At 35.3% G+C, this 18,270-nt stretch overlaps 1 protein-coding gene across 2 annotated transcripts in view; it reads right to left on the bottom strand.

Annotated features, from left to right (window-relative positions):
- RDX (radixin) overlaps positions 1–18,270 on the bottom strand; it is a 101,416-nt gene that overhangs the window by 79,420 nt on the left and 3,726 nt on the right. For both annotated transcript variants that reach the window (XM_027082369.1, XM_027082368.1), the window contains exon 2: positions 8,324–8,394. In XM_027082369.1, coding sequence (XP_026938170.1) covers positions 8,324–8,335 — 12 coding nt within the window. In that variant the 5' untranslated portion in view covers positions 8,336–8,394. The remainder of the gene's footprint in view (positions 1–8,323; positions 8,395–18,270) is intronic.

Raw genomic sequence — 18,270 nt, 5'->3', positions numbered from 1 at the left:
CCTTAAAACTAACCATGATTGTAGCAGAGACTACTTGCTGTTTGACCACCAAAATCTAACAGAATTACCGTTTGACATGGCTACTGAGCTACAAGAACATTTCTCAATGTCTCTTGCAATTAGGTATGGCTATGTGACTAAGGTCTCACCAACAGAACATGAACAGAAGAGACAGATATAAGGCCACTTTTCAGCCTAGTCATAAATAGTGAGCATGCTTCAGTAGTTACGGGCTCTAGAGCAAAGGCTCAGCAGTTGTGGCTAAGGGCTTAGCTACTCCGCGGCACGTGGGATCTTCCTGGACCAGGGCTCGAACCTGTGTCCCCTGCGTTGGCAGGCGGATTCCTAACCACTGCGCCACCAGGGAAGCCTTATATATAATTTTTAATCCTTACTCTTAGGAAAAATAAGTGTTCTCCACTCAATTATTCAGACAGTTTTCCAAACTACTTTTAACTTTCACATTCCTATCAGAAATAAGAGTTCTAGTTGATCCACATCCTTACAGCCAAGGTATTATCAGTCTAATTATAGCTCCTCTGGTAAATATAAAGTGGAATCTCACTGTATTTTTAATTTATGTTTCCCTGATAACCAAAGATATTGAGGATATTTTCAACTACTTATTCGCTATTAATATATTTTCTTTTGTGAAGTAGATGTTCAAAGTTTTTGTCCACTTTTTAAAAATTGGGTTGTCTTATTGAGTTCTAAAAGAATGCCACACTGCAATTATTTTCCCCCAATCTGCCTTGCCTTTTTACTTTCTTATTGTTGTCTTTCAAATGGCAAATTTTTTTTGATTAACCCATTTTATTTTTTTATTTTTTTTAGGTTCAATGGCTTAAATGAGGTATAATTTTTTTTAACATCTTTATTGGAGTATAATTGCTTTACAATGGTGTGTTAGTTTCTGCTTTATAACAAAGTGAATCAGTTATACATATACATATGTTCCCATATCTCTTCCCTCTTGCGTCTCCCTCCCTCCCACCCTCCCTATCCCACCCCTCTAGGTGGTAACAAAGCACCGAGCTGATCTCCCTGTGCTATGCGGCTGCTTCCCACTAGCTATCCATTTTACATTTCGTAGTGTATGAATGTCCATGCCACTCTCTCACTTTGTCATAGCTTATCCATCGCCCTCCCCATATCCTCAAGTCCATTCTCTAGTAGGTCTGTCTTTATTCCTGTCTTACCCCTAGGTTCTTCATGACATTTTCTTTTTCTTAGATTCCATATATATATATATGTGTTGGCATACAGTATTTGTCTTTCTCTTTCTGACTTACTTCACTCTGTATGACAGACTCTAGGTCCATCCACCTCACTACAAAAAACTCAATTTCATTTCTTTTTATGGCTGAGTAATATTCCATTGTATATATGTGACACATCTACTTTATCCATTCATCCGATGATGGACACTTAGGTTGTTTCCATCTCCTGGCTATTGTAAATAGAGCTGCAATGAACATTTTGGTACATGACTCTTTCTGAATTATGGTTTTCTCAGGGTATATGCCCAGTAGTGGGATTGCTGGGTCATATGGTAGTTCTATTTGTAGTTTTTTAAGGAACCTCCATACTGTTCCCCATAGTGGCTGTACCAATTCATATTCCCACCAGCAGTGCAAGAGTGTTCCCTTTTCTCCACACCCTCTCCAGCATTTATTGTTTGTAGATTTTTTGATGATAGCCATTCTGACCGGTGGGAGATGATATCTCATTGTAGTTTTGATTTGCATTTCTCTAATGATTAATGATGTTGAGCATTCTTTCATGTGTTTGTTGGCAGTCTGTATATCTTCTTTGAAGAAATGTCTACTTAGGTCTTCTGTCCATTTTTGGATTGGGTTGTTTGTTTTTTTGTTATTGAGCTGAATGAGCTGCTTGTAAATTTCGGAGATTAATCTTTTGTCAGTTGCTTCATTTGCAAATATTTTCTCCCATTCTGAGGGTTGTCTTTTTGTCTTGTTTATGGTTTCCTTTGCTGTGCAAAAGCTTTGAAGTTTCATTAGGTCCCATTTGTTTATTTTTGTTTTTATTTCCATTTCTCTAGGAGGAGGTGGGTCAAAAAGGATCTTGCTGTGATCTATGTCATAGAGTGTTCTGCCTATGTTTTCCTCTAAGAGTTTGATAGTTTCTGGCCTTACATTTAGGTCTTTAATCCATTTTGAGCTGATTTTTGTGTATGGTGTTAGGGAGTGTTCTAATCTCATTCTTTTACATGTAGCTATCCAGTTTTCCCAGCACCACTTATTGAAGAGGCTGTCCTTTGTACACTGTACATTCCTGCCTCCTTTATCAAAGACAAGGTGACCATATGTGCGTGGGTTTATCTCTGGGCTTTCTATCCTGTTCCACTGATCTATATTTCTGTTTCTGTGCCAGTACCATACTGTCTTGATTACTATAGCTTTGTACTATAGTCTGAAGTCAGGGAGCCTGATTTCTCCAGCTCCGTTTTTCATTCTCAAATTGCTTTGGCTATTCGGGGTCTTTGGGTTTCCATACGAATTGTGAAATTTTCTGTTCTAGTTCTGCGAAAAACGCCAGTGGTAGTTTGATAGGGACTGCATTGAATTTGTAGATTGCTTCCAGTAGTAGAGTCATTTTCACAATGTTGCTTCTTCCAATCCAAGAACATGGTATATCTCTCCATCTATTTGTATCATCTTTAATTCCTTTCATCAGTGTCATAATTTTCTGCATACAGGTCTTTTGTCTACTTAGGTAGGTTTATTCCTAGGTATTTTATGCTTTTTGTTGCAATGGTAAATGGGAGTGTTTTCTTGATTTCACTTTCAGGTTTTTCATCATTAGTGTATAGGAATGCCAGAGATTTCTGTGCATTAATTTTGTATCCTGCTACTTTACCAAATTCACTGATTAGCTCTAGTAGTTTTCTGGTAGCATCTTTAGGATTCTCTATGTATAGTATCATGTCATCTGCAAACAGTGACAGCTTTACTTCTTCTTTTCCAATTTGGATTCCTTTTATTTCCTTTTCTTCTCTGATTGCTGTGGCTAAAACTTCCAAAACTATGTTGAATAAGAGTGGGCAACCTTGTCTTATTCCTCATCTTAGTGGAAATGCTTTCAGTTTTTCACCATTGAGGATGATGTTGGCTGTCGGTTTGTCATATATGGCCTTTATTATGTTGAGGGAAGTTCCCTCTATGCCTAATTTCTGGAGAGTTTTTATCATAAATTGGTGCTGAATTTTGTCGAAAGCTTTCTCTGCATCTACTGAGATGACCATATGGTCTTTCTCCTTCAATTTGTTAATATGGTGTATCACATTGATTGATTTGCGTATATTGAAGAATCCTCGCATTCCTTAAATAAACACCACTTGATCATGATGTATGATGCTCTAAATGTGCTGTTGGATTCTATTTGCTAGTATTTTGTTAAGGATTTTTGCATCTATGTTCATCAGTGATATTGGCCTGTAGTTTTCTTTCTTTGTGACATCCTTGCCTGGTTTTGGTATCAGGGTGATTGATGGTGGCCTCGTAGAATGAGTTTGGGAGTGTTCCTCCCTCTGCTATATTTTGGAAGAGTTTGAGAAGGATAGGTGTTAACTCTTCTCTAAATGTTTGATAGAATTCGCCTGTGAAGCCATCTGGTCCTGGGCTTCTGTTTCTTGGAAGATTTTTAATCACAGTTTCAATTTCACTGCTTGTGATTGGTCTGTTCATATTTTCTATTTCTTCCTGATTCAGTCTTGGCAGGTTGTGCATTTCAAAGAATTTGTCCATTTCTTCCAGGTTGTCCATTTTATTGGCATAGAGTTGGTTGTAGTAATCTCTCACAATCTTTTGTATTTCTGCAGTGTCAGTTGTTACTTCTCCTTTTTCATTTCTAATTCTATTGATTTGAGTCTTCTCCCTTTTTTTCTTGATGAGTCTGGCTAATGGTTTATCAATTTGTTTATCTTCTCAAAGAACCAGCTTTTAGTTTTACTGATCTTTGCTATCGTTTCCTTCATTTATTTCTGATGTAGTCTTTATGATTTCCTTCCTTCTGCTACCTTTGGGGTTCCTTGGTTCTTCTTTCTCTAACGGCTTTAGGTGCAAGGTTAGGTTGTTTATTTGAGATGTTTCCTGTTTCTTAAGGTAGGATTGTATTGTTATAAACTTCCCTCTTAGAACTGCTTTTGCTGCATCCCATAGGTTTTGGGTCGTCGTGTCTCCATTGTCATTTGTTTCTAGTTATTTTTTGATTTCCTCTTTGATTTCTTCAGTGATCACTTCATTATTAAGTAGTGTGTTGTTTAGCCTCCATGTGTTTGTATTTTTTACAGATCTTTTCCTGTAATTGATATCTAGTCTCAAAGCGTTGTGGTCAGAAAAGATACTTGATACGATTTCAATTTTCTTAAATTTAACAAGGCTTGATTTGTGACCCAAGATATGATCTATCCTGGAGAATGTTCTATGAGCACTTGAGAAAAATGTGTATTCTGTTGTTTTTTTGATGGAATATCCTATAAATATCAATTAAGTCCATCTTGTTTAATGTATCATTTAAAGTTTGTGTTTCCTTATTTACTTTCATTTTGGATGATCTGTCCATTGGTGAAAGTGGGGTGTTAAAGTCCCCTACTATGAATGTGTTACTGTCGATTTCCCCTTTTATGGCTGTTAGTATTTGTCTTATGTATTGAGGTGCTCCTATGTTGGGTGCATAAATATTTACAATTTTTATATCTTCTTCTTGGGTCGACCCCTTGATCATTATGTAGTGTCCTTCTTTGTCTCCTCTAATAGTCTTTATTTTAAAGTCTATTTTGTCTGATATGAGAATTGCTACTCCAGCTTTCTTTTGGTTTCCATTTGCATGGAATATCTTTTTCCATCCCCTTAATTGCAATCTGTATGTGTCTCTAGGTCTGAAGTGGGTCTCTTGTAGACAACATATATATGCGTCTTATTTTTGTATCCATTCAGCCAGTCTGTGTCTTTTGGTGGGAGCCTTTAATCCATTTACATTTAAGGTAATTATCGATATGTATGTTCCTATTCCCATTTTCTTAATTGTTTTGGGTTTGTTATTGTAGGTGTTTTCCTTCTCTTGTGTTTCTTGCCTAGAGAAGATCCTTTAGCATTTGTTGTAATGCTGGTTTGGTGGTGCTGAACTCTCTCAGCCTTTGCTTGTCTGTAAAGGTTTTAATTTCTCCATCAAATCTGAATGAGATCCTTGCTGGGTAGAGTAATCTTGGTCGTAGGTTTTTCTCCTTCATCACTTTAAATATGTCTTGCCAGTCCCTTCTGGCTTGCAGAGTTTCTGCTGAAAGATCAGCTGTTAACCTTATGGAGATTCCCTTGTGTGTTATTTGTTGGTTTTCCCTTGCTGCTTTTAATACGTTTTCTTTGTATTTAATTTTTGACAGTTTGATTAATATGTGTCTTACCGTGTTTCTCCTTGGAGTTATCCTGTATGGGACTCTCTGTGCTTCCTGGACTTAACTATTTCCTTTCCCATATTAGGGAAGTTTTCAACTATAATCTCTTCAAATATTTTCTCAGTCCCTTTCTTTTTCTCTTCTTCTTCTGGAACCCTTATAATTCGAATGTTGGTACGTTTAATGTTGTCCCAGAGGTCTCTGAGACTGTCCTCAGTTCTTTTCATTCTTTTTTCTTTATTCTGCTCTGCAGTAGTTATTTCCACTATTTTATCTTCCAGGTCACTTATCCGCTCTTCTGCCTCAGTTATTCTGCTATCGATCCCTTCTAGAGTATTTTTAATTTTATTTATTGTGTTGTTCATCGTTGCTTGTTTCATCGTTACTTCTTCTAGGTCCTTGTTAACTGATTCTTGCATTTTGTCCATTCCAAGAGACTTTCATACACATGGCCTGCCCGCGGTCCCCACGACTGTCGTGGCTTCGGCCACCGGGGCCCCTCCAGAGCTGGCAGCCTCAGGGAGGCCGCCTCCCCTCAGGCTCCGGGGCAGTTCCGTGACAGCAGAGGGACGAGACCCCGAGCCAGGAGTTCCTGCTCTACGGAAACGTGGGCTCCTTTCTCCAAATAGCAAACTTTTTAATTTTGATGTTCAATTTTTTTTTTAATGCTTCAAACTTTCTGTGTACCATCAAAGAAATCTTTGCCTACACCATGACTGCAAAAATGTTTTCTATTTTCTTCTAGAAGTTTTATAGTTTGGGCCTGTTAATTTAGGCCTGTGATCCATTCAGAGTTAGTTGTTTGTGTAAACTGTGATATAAGAGTCAAGATTCGTATTTTTCTGTATGGATAACTCTTTGTTCCAACATCATTTCTTGAAAAGAATTTAATTTCCCCATTGAATTGTGTGACAACCTTGTGTGTGGAGATGTATATTTGTTCCACTGATCCTATTATCTAATATTTTAATGCCACACTGTCTTATTTTTGTTGCCTGAAAATAAGTGTTGAAATCCAGGAGTATAAGTGCTCCACCCTTGTTTTTTTTTTTATTTATTTTTTAAATAAATTTATTTATTTATTTTTGGCTGTGCTGGGTCTTTGTTGCTGCGTGAGGTCTTTTCTCTGGCTGCAGTGAGTGGGGGCTACTCTTCGTTGCAGTGTGAGGGCCTCTCACTGTGGTGGTCTCTCTTGTTGTGGAGCACGGGCTCTAGGCACGTGGGCTTCAGTAGTTGTGGCTCACAGGCTCTAGAGCTCAGGCTCATTAGTTGTCACGCATCGGCTTGGTTCCTCCGCGGCATGGGGGATCTTCCCGGACTAGGGCTCAAACCTGTGTCCCCGCACTGGCAGGCGGACTTCTAACCACTGTGCCATCAGGGAAGCCCCACCCTTTTCTTTTTTTTTTTAACATCTTTATTGGAGTATAATTGCTTTACAATGCTTTCTTAGTTTCTGCTGTACAACAAAGTGAATCAGGTATATGTATAAATATATCCCCATATCCCCTCCCTCTTGCGTCTCCCTCCCACCCTCCCTATCCCACGCCTCTAGGTGGTCACAAAGCACCGAGCTGATCTCCCTGTGCTATGCGGCTGCTTCCCACTAGCTATTGCTTTAGCTATTCCACATAAGTTTTGGCTCTTCCATAAACATTTTATAATCAGCTAGTCAATTTTAACCAAAGGGATTCAACTGATTAGAATTACATTCAATCTATCAATATATTTGGGGACAACAGACATTGTAGTAATATTTTCTAGACATATCTATGACCAACGTTTATTTTTGTATATATTTTGGTCTTTTTAAGTACTTATAAGTTTTCGGCATAGAGATCTTGTACAGCCTCTGTAAAGTTATTCCTAAATACTTTATGTTTTCGATGCTATTACAAATGGAATTATTTCATTTTTTGAATTTTGCTGCTAGTATATAAAACAGAAAACTGATTTTTTAAAAATATAACCTTATGTCCAACAGTCTTGCTAAATTCTGTTATTAGTTCTAATAGTTGTTTTGTAAATTCCAGGTTATTTACATAATTATGTCATCCGCAAATAGAAAAATTTAATTCTTGCTTTGTATTGATTATGCCTTTCACTTCCTTTTATTCTTCTCTCCCTCCAACAATGCACTTTTTTACCTGCTAAATGTTTAAAAGTAATTCGAAAGTGACATTCATGCCAGAAAATTCAAATAACCACAACCAATGATTTTCTTAAAAAGGTAACTGGCCGAAAAATTCTTGAAAAAAAATCCCCGATTTTGTTAGATGAAGAAAAGTACATTTATCATAAGATAAAAGAATAAACCTTAGTCACAAATTATATAATTATAAAACTTAATAAAATGATCACATATATACCATTAAATCAAAAATCTAGGACTATATATAATATCAGCACTGGTATCACTAGCATCAAAGCTAGAATTATGAGAAAATTAATACTGCATGGATCCTTCTGACCTCTCATTATTTTCTCCTGTTTAACACTAAGTTACTTTTTACTAAGCACTGAATGTATATGTACCAGGATCTTCTAATCCTCACCAGACTCTCCAGTAAGTAACTAATTATATCTCCATTTTATATGTGAAGAAATTAAGAATTGGAGAGATTGAACTAATCTAACAAAGGTCAGTCAGGTTAAGTGGCAGGGCAAGGATAAGAACTAAGTTTAACCCCACAACCTGTAGTAATCTTAATTACAGTGTCACCTAAACCTCTTCATCACTGGCCCACATAACACCATACTCTAGCCACATTAATCTAAAGCAAACAACAGTAATATCAGTGCTTTTTTTCCCCCCAAAACTCTACCATAATACTTTGCCTTGTTTCGAAAGGACCTTAATGCCACTGATATTTTATTAAGTAAGCAGTGTCAGAAGTAATAAAATACACTTACTGGTTTCGGCATTTTCCTTCTCTTTTTGTCACCCTCTTTAAAAATTCTTCACTTTTATGAATTCTGTTCTTCTGTTAAAGAAAAGAAAGCATAATTGATCTATTATCTTTTTATATAGTAATATTTTTGCTTAACAATATAGTTTGTATAAAGAAAACTTTAAACTAACATTTTAAAATGTTACAATTAACATGGAGCTCATTTTATTCTAATTTTCAGTGTCTTCTATTATTCACATTCTTTTAAAATACTTATATCTGTGATTTAAAACAGCACACATCTCAAATAACATAGTATAAAGCATCTCAATCATCAACTAAAAGTTTTAATTTAATTACAGACAACACATAGCAAAGGAAAGATTACTAAGGGCCAAATGCTTTCTCTTTCTGAGTCAAGTTTGCCCCTATACCCAGACTGGTAGAGAAGAGGGACGGCAAAGAAGAGAACAGATAGATTCAGATTCTAAAGAAATGAATTCAGGAACACTTCTCAACCTTTCTTCTGTACTGCCAAAGACAAAAAAGTAAATACTGATTAATGTAAACTACAAAAAGATAACTTTTTAAAGAAAATTATTTTTCCTCCTTGAAAATTTAAAAGTCCAAGTAGAGACAAATAACATTAAGAGTAACTTTTTCACCTAAGGTAGATAAAACAGCCATAGTCTGCACACTAGTAATCTGCATGCTACTCATCAGCAAGCTAATGGTCTTCACAGAAATACAGAATTGTCCTGAAGACCAATGTTAAATTATATATTCTCACGCTCAGGCAAAAGAAGTAAATCTTAATCCAGGAAAAACAATGGACTATTTCAGGGTAAATGTTCTCACAAACATCTAACAAAATTGGATTTTCCCCCTACAAACCTACCAAAAGATGTAACATTTTTAACCATTTAGTTGTCCAGAAAAAAATGATTATCATTCCAATTTGAAAACCTATAGTAAGAAATATATTAATTACCTGAAAATCAGCTTATATAAGTAATATCTTTGCCAAGAAATTTTATTCATTACACTATCAACTAAATTAATATAGAATTACTTTTGTATTTTAAAAATATATTATCAATTGCTTTTTAAGATACTATTATTAATAAAACTGAAAATTCTCCAAATTGAAATAAAAACAAAGGATCAAAGTAAGGTCGTTTCTCTAAATTTTAGCCAATCACATGTCAATGAACCTCTCCCCATACAGGGAACTGCATCAAGAGAAATTTCTCATCTAATACAATGGGCTATGAAATTCAGTTAGAAGTATTAAATTCCTCATTTCCTAACTCTTAGCTAGGAAATGATAGATAAATATTCCCTACCTACAATCACCTACCTTCATGAACCTAACTGTACTTCAGTCCTATCTTCCACTTCTAAATCCTCTTTTCACCCCTACTATCAAATTCATCTCAGGTCTTAAAACAGCCTCAAAAACCAACCTTTTACATCATTTATAAACTAGTAACTCCCAAATCTGTATCTCCAGACTTGCTTGGCTAACTTGGCTTGCTCAATATCTAAATGATACCTCAAATACAACATGGCTAAAACATGGCTTAAATCCCTACACCCCACAGTCAAATCTGCTTTTTCCACAAGTTTTGGTGACATATTTCTATAAAGTTATTCATAGTATTCTCTCATGATTTTTTTTATATCTCTACTACATCTACAGTTATGATCCCCTTTCCATTCCTAATACTGTTAATTTTTGCCTTAGCTTTTGCTTGATTAATCTTGCCAGAAGTTTGCTTCATTTATTGGTCTAAAAACCAGCTTTCAGTTTTGTTGATCTTCTTGTTTCTTTTATTTTTGTTTTGTTAATTTCTGTCCTTTTTCTCATCATTTTTCTCCTCATTAATTGGCTTTTACTCTGAGGCTCATATTCTAATCCCTGAAATTGAAAGTTTACCTAAGTAATTTCCAATCTTTTTTTCTAATAACATGCATTAAGGTCACAAACTAAAAATGTCCCACCATAAGGTAATTCCAAACATGAAATGATCTCCCTATTTTGCCAGTGAGACTATTTTCAAGTAATTATCATCTGATTATGTAAAATAATCTAAATTCCTCACACACCAGACATGAGCATCTATATCAAACTTCTGAATCACAGTAAATTTTCCAGATTACGTAAAGTACTTTTTGAATCTATCACTAAAATTAACATTTTTATCCCAAGCCACAATTATCCATTTATAGAAAACATTAGTAGGACGTTATTTTTTCCTATTTGTATTGTTGGAATATATTTTAATATCCACAGTATAACTAGATGTGTTATTTTTAAGTGACTTAAAACCAGATCTCCTCTAGACTTCTTAGCCTCTTTTTTTCACTTAAATCACTTATCAGATGAGCTCCATGAGCTTTCCAAACTGACATGTAGTAAAGGCATTTCAGGTCAATGTGCCTTTCTTAAATAGTACTTCCATGCTCAAGAGAAAGAGAACATCTTGCAATAAGACAGTTCCTATGAAACAAATATAAATCTCCTTTTGGAGGGAATAATTTTGGGAAAAAATACCTTATATTTAAAACTCCAAAAAAAAAAAAACTCCACTATTTTTCTAAGTATCACTTTAGTGGCTTCCCACATAGGTTTTTATATATATTTTCATTACTGTTTAGCTCTAGGTGTTTCAGTTTCCAATTATGATTTCTACTCACTGCTAATAAGTTTTAAATTTTCAAATAGAATGGTCAGAGGCCTGGGGGCAGAGTGCTGTCTTTTTATTATTTATTTCTAAGTTTACTATATACTCTAGTCAAAGAATTCATTAAGATTTCCTTTATGTTTTGTGCTTGGTCAGTTTCATTTCTTTTTTTTTCTTTGCGGTACACGGGCCTCTCACTGTTGTGGCCTCTCCCATTGTGGAGCACAGGCTCCGGACGTGCAGACTCAGCGGCCATGGCTCACGGGCCCAGCTGCTCCGCGGCATGTGGGATCTTCCCGGACCAGGGCACGAACACGTGTCCCCTGCATCGGCAGGTGGACTCTCAACCACTGAGCCACCAGGGAAGCCCTCATTTCTTTTTGATTTTCCCAGCTATAAATGAAAATAATGTATGTTTTGCGTCTGATAAGTTAGATCAAGCCAGAGTAAGTATTTAATGTTTTGTTTATAGCCTCTCTACTCTCAAAGTTTAGTCTAGTTAATCAAATTGAGAAAAAATGTATTGAATTTTCCCAACTCAGATTGTGGATGTTAATTTCTTCTTATAAATTGCCAGTTTTTAATTTATATGCTTTTAGGCTATGTTATTGAGAAAAGGTTTAGAATTATTATATCTAATGAATATTTCCTTTTTTCATTAAGTAGTAATTTAATTGCATATAGAATTCTAAAGTAACTGTTACTCCTTCAGCATTTGGAAGGTATTAGTTTTCTTCTGGCATCTGTTACTGATGAGGAGAAGTCTGCTGGCAATTTAACTAATTTCTCTGAGGTAATATGCCTTTTCTCTCTGCTTTCCTTTAAGATTTTGTGTGTGTGTATGTGTGTGTGTGTGTTCTTCAGATTTGCTTTTATTTATCTTGTTCAAGATTTGGTAAGCATCCTTATTCTGAAGACTCATGCTTTTCTTAAATTCTGGAAAATTATTAGCCATTGTCTCTCCCATTCAGCAATTCTTATTAGATACATACTGGATATCTTATTCTCCAATCCATGCCTACTCTTTCACATTTTCCCTCTATTTACCTCTCTTCAACATTCCTCCACTCACTAATTCTCTGCAGGTGTTCTTAATGGTTTACCTGTGCACTAGTTTAAATTTTCAGTGATTATATATTTTAATTTCTAGAAATTCACTTTTGGTCTTTCAAAAAAAACTTTAATGCTATACTATTTTATAATTTGTACTGAATCCTACTTTTACTCCTATTTTATAATTTGTATTGAATCCTCCTTTTACCCCTATAATGTTTATGTCACTATAAAATTCTCTATTTCCAGTTCATTATGACTTATTTCTTTATGGAGTTGGTAATTTTGGACAGAAATCTCATGTCTCTAACCCACTCACTCCCCAGTGTGGGATTCCTGCAAGCCCTGAGCTGTCTATGTCTCCCTATAGAGGTATTTCAGGTTTGCTCCTACAAGCATACAGTACCAGGAATTTTAATTGTCCTAGATCAATTTTTACATTACCTTCTTGATTTAGCATTCCATTACCATATCAGGCCCCATGGCCACACCCTAGAGAAGTTAGCAGATACTCAAGAGAGCTTGCTCATGTACTGATCATTCTTGTTTGCTAAACCATTTGGCTGCTCTGCCCTTCCTGTGCCATCTCTCACTGGTAAGGAAGAACAAAGGGAAAAAGTGAACACTAACTGGATGCCAGACTATAAACTAAGTTACAGCACTCAAATTACAGAAAGAGTACTCATCAAACATAGGACCAGCTAGGCAGGTAAATAAGCATCATGTATGTCAGGTTTTGCAGAATTTCTTAAGTTTTGTATTACTCAAATACTGGAACTAAATAAAGGTAGAGTTTTTTCCTTTTCCTTTAAGAAATAATTTATCCTAGTTTTCTATATTAGAGTTACTTCAAGTTATACTCTATAGAAAAGGACCTTTCAAGCAAAATAACCCACATTAAAGTTTTAGGTTTAATATGAGTGCTCTGGTGAAAAGTACAAATATATCCCAGGCCAACATATACAAAACCAAGTTTATACACATTAAGCTTTTAAAATCTCCAACAAGACTAAATGATCTATATGAACTGTGGGGAAGTGAGGGGCCTAACAAAAAGCCTTTGCAAATAAGGATACGGTTGACTTCTAAAAGAAGCTTCTAAAAATGTGTATTTTCAGACCAGTGTTCTCTCCTAAATATACCACAAATAAATAAATATAAAACAAAGTAATCTGTACCAAGATGTTCTCAGCAGTACAAAGATATTATAACAGCCAATGATTAAAATCAAAATCACAATTAATGCTGAAATTATGTGATAACAAGGGGGACAAACTGTGTCAACATTTACATAAGGATAAGTGAAAAGTAAAAAAACAGGTACCCTTACAAAGGATATTTGGATATACAGAACTGAGCACTTAATACTAATCAGGGTCTTATTTTTGTTAAGTTACTAATTTTAAAAATCAGGTAAGAATTTTAAAAATATATTTCACTAAATTGTCTATATATCAGTTTATGCATAAGATCTCATGACATACATAAGAATTCTACCTTAAATTTTTTAGGATGAAGCTGTGTATAAATGTAGTTAAAACCTAAGTTTTTAGCCAATTTAGTGATCATTAAAAAATATTTATATCACGATAATATTATTTAACCTCAATAGTACATTTCTAGTCCTCCTTTGATTGTATTAGCATATTTTTTTCCTTAAAAATGGCATCTGTTAGTAGTAGAATGGACAATTTAATAAAATGTCACATGAAAAGCCAAGGTACCTAGATATATGTCCTGAGTTTGTACCTCTAACTGGTTCATCTTGAAAACTGTGTTTCGGTGCCTTCTTTTCTTCTCTAAAGAAATGACACCATATAATCACCTAAATCGCTGTATATCAAAGATGTATAATAAATATCAACTCTTCTCCCCTCTACCCTCATAATAAATAATTATTGAAACAAAATTTACTCCTTCCTCCCCACTCTTCCTAATTTTCTTAAAGTGGTCTTACCCTACCTCTTTTCCACACTGACTCCCACAGAACCAATGAAGCACAGTCACGGCAAGCAGTATTAAGAGATGCCACCAGCATATATATATCCCATTTCCAGAAAAGGTATGAATACGTACTTAAAACACAGTGCCACATTTCTCAGACGAAATATTCACATAAAACATTCTCTTTGTCCTTTAACTCTGAGGGTGACCCTTAAAACAGCCTCTTTTCTGCAGTACAATGGAAAAAACAGCCTCACGCTTAACACCTTGAGCTCTATTAGTCAGTGACACAACAACAGACTCTCCCCACCTGTCAGGTGGTAAAACAGGTGTTAAGTCTGTCCATACTGGGCCTACAGTGATGCTTCAATAATTTATACCAGGCTGCCTAATTTTACTCTTAAGAATTTCTTTTCCCCAAGCCTAACTGTACTTATTTTTCTGTCTTTTGAGACACCTTCTCTGAACATAATTGTGGTCTCTCTGCAGTCCTCTGCCAACTTCCTGTGGGTTTGGGAAGCAGGGTAACAAAGAGAAGTATAAACTGAATTAATAAGGTAATTCTGGCGGTCAAATTAACAAAATAATGGCATCTACAAAAAAAAGTTCTTAATCATTATTTTCCCCAACATGGGCCCCTCTGGTAAAGCCTATGAACCCCCTCCTAGAAAAGTATTTTTAAATGCACAAAATAAAATACACAATATTACATTAAAAAAAAAAAATCAATCATACTGAATTATAATATCAAAAATATAAAAAGCACAAATTTATAATACAGTAATATATATGCTTCTTTGTTAACCTTTAAATCACAATATCTACCAGTGTATCTAATAATTAAACTTTAAGTAATAATGAGTATTAAATGTCAATTTGAGATCTGCAATAACAGTTATTCATCATGAAAATACCTGCAATTTCTATTAGAAACAGTATCTGCTACTGCTGCCCACATTCGTAATGGGAGAAAACGTGTAAATAAAGATGCAATTTTTTCACTATTCAAGTTCACAGACCCACAGTTTTAAAACCTCGAATATACAAAGAACTATGCTTATTAAATTTTTTAGCTCTGTTAAGTACTGAATTTAATAGCAATAATAATGTACTTTTACCTATATAATGCCATGTGACTCCACAAGTGAAGCAGAGGACAAGAATTTTTAGTTCCATTTTGCAAAAAAGAAATAAGGCCAAAAGCAAGGATAAGGGTAGTAAATGGAATTATTTGTAGAATGCTCACTCTTCAGCCACTCTACCTACATTATCTAATCTTCCTAATAACTGCCATTCCTCCCTCTGCCCAAGATAAGTATCACAATCCCTTGTTCTTCTAATTAAGGAAATTAAGATTCAGATAAGTCACTTGCCCAAATAAGGCTAGTCAACAAAGTCAGAGGTCCTTCTAAATTCAAGTCCTGTGCTCTTTTGGCTATCCTACTCTGCCTTCCTCTGACATCATTTTAGACAAGCTCATTCCAATTACCAGAGCTTTTCAAGAAGTTAAAGCTCTATCCTCTGTTGTTTTCAGGTCAAAAAGACTACCTCTAAAGACTTGTTGTAAGTGCACATTAATACTGGTATAGTCACCTCTGTAAATTAATATCCTGTAAGGGTGACATGCAGTTCTAAATAAGGTATTAAGTGCTTGCTTTTGTAAGAACTGACTTTTGTTCAAGGAAATAAAATATTCAACTTTTTTTTTTTTTTTTTTTGCAGTACACGGGCCTCTCACTGTTGTGGCCTCTCCCGTTGCGGAGCACAGGCTCTGGACGCACAGGCTCAGCGGCCATGGCTCACGGGTCCAGCCTCTCCGCAGCATGTGGGATCTTCCCGGACCGGGGCACGAACCTGTGTCCCCTGCATCCGCAGGGGGACTCTCAACCACTGCGCCACCAGGGAAGCCCATATTCAACATTTAAAAGCAATACACACGTTACTGGAAATGCAAAGCAAATTTCCAGCACTTAAAACAAATATAAGGCACAAAGCAAAGTTTTACACTGAATTTAAATTCTTTTCTAAATGAATTTTGTAAATTTAAAAGAAACACCATACCTGTATTGCTTCCTAGGAGGGTATAAAAACAATACATTACCATTTGCAAAAATTAAGTTTAAATGCTAAAAGGTAAGAAAACTAAATCCAGTCCAATTTCTTCATCTTACAGTTAAGGAAACATCAAAAATTCATATAAGAAATGATTAAAAATGGAAAAACAAAGATAGGTTCATGTAAGTCACCTAGGTAGAAGGAAAGAAGAAAAGTCTCAAACTGACCTGAGGAATTCTCACAATTCTATATATGTTTTGAAACACTAGATACTACAGTAGCTTATTTTCAAAACAGAATAAAGTTAATATGTTTCTTAAATATCTTTAAAATTAGATATTTAACGATATTTCTTAAATATCTTTAAAATTAGATATGTTTCTTAAATATCTTTAAAATAAGATATTTAAAGATATTTCTTAAATATCTTTAAAATTAGATATATTTAAAATTAGACAGTATTCGCTCATGCAGTCAATAAGGCTATATGGCAGTTCTATCATTAAGTTTCTAACTTTCGAGATATTCAATCCCCCTTTTGAGAAATTGGAATGGTGTCTGGCTCACAGTAAGGCCTCAGATGTTTGTTGATTTTTTTGGTAAATTAAGTTCATATATAATACTCACTTGATTATTATCAAGGGTAATACTTTCCTCTCATCTTTCACATTGTAAAGTGAGCAAACTAGAAAGCAATAGGCTATAAGATACAGCAACCGTGAACGTGGTAGGGAAAAAAAAAAAAAAAAACTCCCAATGAGGTCTCCCAAATACAGGCCTTTATCGCCTCTACCTAAGTCTCTTTCAATAATCTCATTTAATTTGACAAGCAGGGCTCCCCTGGTGGCGCGGTGGTTGAGAGTCCGCCTGCCAATGCAGCGGACACGGGTTCGGGGCCCCGTCCGTCCTGGAGGATCTCACATGCCGCGGAGCGGCTGGGCCGGTGGGCCATGGCTGCTGAGCCTGCGCGTCCGGAGCCTGTGCTCCGCAACGGGAGAGGCCACAGCAGTGAGAGGCCCGCGTACCGTAAAAAATAAAAATTAAAAAATTAAAAATAACAATTTGACAATCAAATTAAATTTAAAGGCCACCTAATTTGACACATTTAATAATATCTATAATTATCATGCTGCTTGATGATTAGATGTAAATAGTAAGCACTTTAGGTATACAGTCATCCCTTGGTATCCACAGGGGATTGGTTCCAGGACCCCTCTGCAGATACCAAAATCTAGGGATGCTCAAATCCCTTACACAAAATATATGTACATTTATATACATACATACATATATATAAATATAAAATATATTTGCATATAACCTACACACATCCTCTCATATACTTTAAATTATCTCTAGATTACTTACAATACCTAATACAATATAAATGCTATGTAAACAATCGTAAATACAATGTAAATGCTATGTAAATACTTGCCAGCATGTGGCAAATTCAAGTTTTACTTTTCAGAACTTTCTGGAATTTTTTTTCCAAATATTTTCAATCCAAGGTTGGCAGAACCCACAGATGTGGCGTGTCAACTGTATATACCAACTTTGCTTAATAACCAAACTAGGTTTTTATAGTTTCCTTAAGTCTAGATTCTAGAGACAGCTTAAATATCAAGAGCGCTCATGATGTCTAACAAAGTTTAGTCCATCCCACACACTCAATAAAAGACAAAGGGTGATTAGATTCAATTAACCATGGCTGAGATTTCCTATGTCCCCATTCTCCCTTTTATTAATGGTCCCTCTATTATACTCGTACCCACATCATTCTGAGTACTAACAGGATTTTCAGTTACAATTTAATTTATCAAAAGGTTATTAGTTAATTTACAGAAACAACAAGAAGTTTTGGGGTTTTTTTGAAGTACAAAACAAGAAACACCCAGAATTCACATCACAGAAGACTATGCTTACAACACTGTTACACTGAATATGAACTCCAGTTTATACACACAAAGAGCACTTAAGCAAAAACAGTTTATGGTATACAAAATGGCACAAGTATATTCCCATTAGAGTGTGACGTTCTCATTATCTTACTGAACAAATGCAAAGAATATCTGGCATATGATTATAAATGTCTGAATGTATGAATAATACCTTAAAGCAGGGGTCAGCAAATATTTTCTGTAAAGGGCCAGGTTAAGTAAACGTTTTAGGTTTTGTGGCCCATACAGCCTCTGTTTCAACTACTCTGTTGTTGTAGCACAACAGCAAT

Source organism: Aethalodelphis obliquidens, unplaced genomic scaffold (genome assembly GCF_003676395.1).
Source record: "Aethalodelphis obliquidens isolate GAN/ISIS:26980383/991018 unplaced genomic scaffold, ASM367639v1 scaffold46, whole genome shotgun sequence".
Classification (NCBI taxonomy): Eukaryota; Metazoa; Chordata; class Mammalia; order Artiodactyla; family Delphinidae; genus Aethalodelphis; species Aethalodelphis obliquidens.
The sequence above is the reverse complement of the archived record's forward strand: the minus strand, read 5'-3'. Positions and strand labels throughout refer to the sequence as shown.